The sequence below is a fragment of the Cryptomeria japonica genome, chromosome 5 (assembly GCF_030272615.1).
Source record: "Cryptomeria japonica chromosome 5, Sugi_1.0, whole genome shotgun sequence".
NCBI classification, from domain to species: domain Eukaryota; kingdom Viridiplantae; phylum Streptophyta; class Pinopsida; order Cupressales; family Cupressaceae; genus Cryptomeria; species Cryptomeria japonica.
In genome coordinates, this window is record NC_081409.1 from 839751092 (window position 1) to 839757137 (window position 6046).

The following is a 6046-nucleotide window of genomic DNA, read 5'->3' on the forward strand; positions in this document are numbered from 1 at the left end:
ACTTTCCTCAGCATCTCTCTACACTTTTCGGCTGTCATAAATATCTAGTTCTTCTTTCAACCCCTCATAGAATTTCTTAGTTCATATTCATCACATTGATTAGAGGGAATATCAAATTGCTTGCGAATCAATTCTCTTCCCTTCTTCTTATAGAAAAATAATTTGAAGTCTTTAGAATGAATAAATTTATCATCAAACAAAAAAGTCTTTGAAGATTTCCTCCTCACATCTCCTGTCAAATAATTAGCTACATCTATGATGTTATCATTTTATTTATTGGGAAAATCTTACATCTTGTACCACCTCCTCTTCCTCTTATTGTCCTAGTTCTTCACCAATACCCTGTGATAATGCAATGCTCATAGATGGGGTAGGTGACATTTGGGTCAATGGTGTGGCAACAATTGGTCTTCCAACTTCAGATATAGGAATTGGAGATAAGGGAGAGGAAATGGGCTGATTTGCCAAAAGTACATTGGGATTTTGTAAAATAATTCCATTCTCATGACCCCAGTGTCATCTTCATCTGGAAATAAACCTAGGTTAGATGGGTCTTCAAGCCTCCTTCTACTCTTAATATTTTGCATCTTGAAATAAGAAGACCTTCTCATTTCTACATCTTCCGAGTACTGCCGATTTCTCATTAACTCTTCCTTCAACAACAACTCATGAGAATAAGACCCTAAAGTAGAAAACTTCCTAGCAAAATGATAATACCACTTTGGATCAAACTATCTTGCCTCTAATCCAATGGGTAAGTGAAAATATTTCAACAACTGAACAACCTGCATATACCCTAACGTTGTGTTAATCATGAAATCTCCAATATCTAAGAATATTGGAAGAAATGATCCTTTGGTAGAATCTCTAAAAGGACCAGATGCTTTAAACATTTGCCAAATAATTTCTATAGTAGCTAACCTATTTGACACAATGAAGGGTAACACATGAGGTTGAATATTGAACCCATACACCCTAATGTATGCATATTCCTCTACCATGTACCAATCTGCCCAATTATGATCAATACTAGCCTTGAGCTCCTTTTCTTTTCCTTTTGGCCTGAAAAATTTCATTACTTGCTTTGTCAATCTTGGTAGTTCAACAACATAGGCACTAAATATTATCTTGATAAAAAAATGTTCAAACACCAAGGATTGGGAATTTTCGTAACCACAATCCCAGATTGAAGTCCACAATTGAACTAGCTTTTTGTTGCCATTGTGGTCAAATACACTTATATGAAGCCTAGAACCCTAAGCTTTGAATTTCTCTCCCTGATATAGTAACCTATGCATCAACAAAGAATACCATTTGAAATTTACTTTGGTGTCATTTTGCTGAATTTGAACCAAGGCATTATAAATTGCATCTGCTACAAACTGAGGGTAGTCATGGGTCCTATAATTAGCTTCAGTTTGAATATCACAAGTTAATAGAATCAACTCCTCTGACATAAGTGGGCCTCCTTCCTATCCCAACACTTGACTCACAACATAATAGGACATTTCAAAGTACCTATAAAACAAATCAACCTTATATGGGGGCTTTTTCTGTTCTCCCAAATAGTTGTAGTTGACCCCTATACCTAGTTCTATGCATTGTCAACCACTTTCTTTTGTACATGCCTTTAGTAGCTTCATACTCTGCCTTCAAGCTGGCTAGATCAATTTTCATAGTGTAGTCCCTACAATATTCCATGTCAAAAACTTCTATAATTTTTTTTTTGCTAATTTCTAGCAAACAACCATTTGTAGACCTAATGAATTTGTGAGCAGGGTTATAACATCTTGCTAAGGATTTAATTAAATCTATACTAACAAAAGCATTAGGGACAACTAACTTTGCAAACCCCAACTGCCATGGGTTACACTATGGAAATTTAGACTCAAACTTCAGTGAGAAGAACTTGAAGATGTCATGACCTTCAATCTTGGAGTAGCTTTCTTTGTAGTCACTTTGTTTGTAAAAAAAATTGAGGACACCAACTCCTATTTTGGTCTAAAGGATTATCTAGGCAATTGGGCTATTAAATCATCATACAAATTATTTTCTTTCTTTTGCCTTTTTTCCTTTGACTCCCTTGATTTTGAAGATTTTGATGATGTTGACATTTTGTGAACTCTAGAGAAAACTCTATTCAATATGCTTTGTTGCCCTAGCCTAGGGTTTTGATTTTCTTACCCTAACTTCTATTAGAAAAATCACAAACTAGTTGCAGCGAATTAGGAAAGGCAGACTTACTGTTTTAATTCACTGGATGAGAACATTGGAAGTGGATGAGTTCATTTGTAGAAACCCTTGCTCACCTTTTCCTCGCTTTGAACTTCGCTTCAATTTTTTACATGGGTTGAAAAGACACGTGCAATTGCTTTTATTCTTTAGTCTATTCCTCCATTAATGCAATTCATGTGAGCTTTGATGGTGCAAACGGGTCGATACAAAAGTTTAAAACTCAATCGTTGATAAAAAAGCATCAAGGACTACCGGTGGGATTCAAATACTCTTTGACTCAGTGACACATATTAATCCTCGACCAATCAACATTTTCCACATACCCGCATTTATAGCCCTTATTCGATAGAGCGGTGAAGCAAAATAAGCCCTCAGGGAGCTCCAAGCAACCCCTTTTACTTTGCACCAACTGCCATCGTGGAAAACTCATGAGCATCATTATCACATTGATCTCTTTCCTAGACACTTGTTGAGACTCTTGGAAAACTCTCAGCGATTCTTGAGTCAACATTTCATACGCCTCACAACAGTAGAGAAGACACTTACCCTTTACCTTCCTCTTGGAATCTCGTTAAAAGAAACAAGAACTCTCAGCGAGTCCCGAGATGACACTTTGACCCCTTTCAACCGTAGTGAGTACACCTGTATATCATCTCCCCGAAAACTCGTCGAGGCAAGGAAAAGCCTCTGAGTTCCGAGCATGCCAGGATAAAAGTAAATCCGAGTGAGCTCCGAGCACAAAAAGATCACCGCTTACCGTAGGACTCAGGACTCGAAAAGAGCTAAGAAACACCTCATCGAATGTCGAGTACCATCTTGCTTGTAATACCTATGGAATAGGACAACTCAGAGCTCGGTGAAATGCTTCAAAAGGTCCACCGAGTCCGGAATTACATCTTTAGTGAACGTTATGCTGCCACCTCAGACGGGAACTCGGATACTCAGCAAGACATAGAAAACACTTCAATGAGTACAGAAGGGCATTAAAACACAGGGCAAATTAAAAACAACTTAAGAGAACATGCACATAAGTAATGTCCTTAGGACATCGTGGGTATGGGGCCAAACACAAAGATCAAAATTATTAAGACATTAAAATAGGGGCAAAATATTTAAGACCGACCAAGGATATAGCAACTGGCTTGATTAAAGGCATTAGAACACAGGGCCGGTTAACTCACGACACAAAACCCTTGAGAAAGACACTTAAAGCACACCTAACCGGCCGAGCAAGTCACTGATCAAAAAGAAAACCCACCAAAGGTAATTTTAAAAACATTTTAAAACCAAGGCAAAGTTGAAACCCTAACCCTAAGGCATTTGGAAAATGCGGCTCTAACAGGAGTGATGGAATAAACAATAATTTCTCCCTCTGTCTGCTGGACATTGACTTCTTCACCGTCACTAGAAGACAATCTTATCTCCCACCGCTGCATGAAGACTTATGAAGACCGACCTTGCATAAAATCTGATTTATGCTGATCTTACCCTATGCTTTTTACTTCAAAACCATAGCCGCTTAAAATGAGTTCCTGTTCTTCAATATCCGCAAAAAATATTACTTGGTTTTATATTGCCACGAATGAGCGGAATGTAACTGTTGACTCTGCATTCCTCACACTAGTGCACAAGCGGTTTCTTTAGCAAGCTGAAGGCGCGACTCTCTGCTTAAATTGCAATTACCACGCATAAGTTGACCTAGATTCATCCAATTTAACCAGAATTCGACAAACTCTATAATTACTGCTCTCTACAATTGGCAATACTCCATTGCTAAACATTACGCTAGATTCATCAACTTCTTCCAACGCACGTTCACAGGAACATGCTTCGTTCTGATACAGAATAATGGATAAAACTTGATATTCTATTTGATGAAGAGGCAACACATTTATACAAATAGAATACGCTTTTGTAGTAGCTGCAATATAACTGCAATAATAACTGGGCCATCGATAGCACAATGGCGGTAACAGTGTAATAAACCACTATAACAGTTACGCTAACATGAAATAAAATAGAAATAGAAGCAATAATGAACGGATACGATCATACAATCATTAATTTGCAACAGGCCAATTGATCTTAGATTTTAGATTCATGATTAAAAGTTCATAAATGAAATACAAAAGTGAATGAATTCATTGATGAAATAGAATGAAGTGCCACAAAATAGAATGTTTGATTTTATTTAATACAATTTGTTGTTAAGCAATACAAAAGGTCAAATGATACATAATTGGACCATATTGATGAGTTCAATATGTTTTATGTCTGAATATCATTTTTCAAAGGAGCTTATATTTCAGATGCTGTATCCCACAGCTTGTTTTGCGCCTGGCAAGATGCCTCTATAAACATCGTCCAAAATTTTGTTCTTAGCTATAATTTTGAGTTGCAGATCTGAGCTCAGCTCGAAGGAACTTGCGCTGTCCTTCTCAATGTCCTCCTTCTGACGGCTTTTGTTTCCAAAATACCACAACCCCGCTGAGATCGCAAATCCGACGACGGTGAAGAGGGAGGCGAAGGCTAATATTAAAACATAATTCCATTTCGTGGCAGTCTGCAAATGGTGAGATTTAAAATCCCAAAAGAAAACATAGTGTTCTTCTATTGAATATGCAGTGGAAGCCGAAATGCCGACCTTGATTTTCTGGGGAAGAAACTTTGTGAGGTCAATGCCATATGATAAAATTGGTGTTTCTGGTTTTTGTACGTCGGTCGTAAGAAAGACGTAAAGCCTCTTTGCTAAGCCGTCGTAATCCACCCATGCCTGCAGTTTCTTTCCGCTACGAATTTGGATTTCCCATTCACTCCACAGGGATACATTCGCCTGAAGAATAAAATAATAGCAGAAACAAAACATCAGGAATAAAGAAGAAAAGATTTCTGGAAAGAAACTAGAAAAATTAATAGCTAAAGGTAAAGCGATTTGAAATCAAAGTAATTGGAGTCCTTTTATGGGCAAATCTACCTTTGAAACAATGCTATTCACATCGATTCCCACGTGGTTATCATCTGGATCAAATGGATCATTTCTTAATGTGTCGAATTCCACGGCAACAATTTGATTGGAAGAACTTCCATCAGTGGATTGGTTAAAGAGACCAAGCCATTGGCCTGTACAGTTTTGTGGCGGGTCAGAGTCGAAAGGGGCGAGGAAGAAGGCAAGCCCATCTCCGTAATGGGATGACTGGTAATCGCTTATAGAAGCAACCAGAAATTGAAAATGAGAAGAAAAATTTGCAAGAAAAGAATTTTCGTCCCAGAGAGAAATTGGTTGGTTGTAAGTCATCCAGGAGAATGTTGCCTGGGTTTTGTCTCCATTTGAGAGTCGCATGAAAGGCATGTCGGTGATATGCGGAAACGCTGACATATGTGTGGCAACTCCTTCCAGGTTGAAATTCGTTGCAGGAGGAAATGTAAAGAGGGGGCTTTCTGCTTGCACTTTCAAGATGACACCAGCAAATACAATGCAGGAACACACAAAAAGCAGAGACGACGTGTTTGCCATGTGGGCTATGAATTCCTTTAGCTCTACTATTCTTCTATTTCATCTGCTATGTTATATATCCATTCTGGTGACCGTGAACTCCCATTAAGATAAATCACATAAAACCCCAAATCTCTACAATAGAATGACAAAAAGGTTCTTGAATATTCGAATATATTGATCTTAAAAACACAAAGGTTCTCGAATATTCGAATATATTGTGCTGTGTCTGTGGGGGATGAGCTTTGAATATATTGATTTTAATATATTCGAATAGACAGAGCAATACGAGTAACTTCTCTTGCTCTTCTATTTTAT

At 37.8% G+C, this 6046-nt stretch overlaps 1 protein-coding gene across 1 annotated transcript; it reads right to left on the reverse strand.

Moving 5' to 3' along the window:
* Positions 1-4540: 4540 nt before the first annotated feature.
* On the reverse strand, positions 4541-5749 carry LOC131042055 (lectin-4). Its single transcript, XM_057975346.2, has 2 exons — positions 5210-5749; positions 4541-5068 (listed from the first exon to the last, which is right to left on the reverse strand). Exons 1-2 carry the CDS (start codon positions 5747-5749, stop codon positions 4541-4543), a joined length of 1068 nt encoding a protein of 355 aa, XP_057831329.2.
* Positions 5750-6046: the final 297 nt, after the last annotated feature.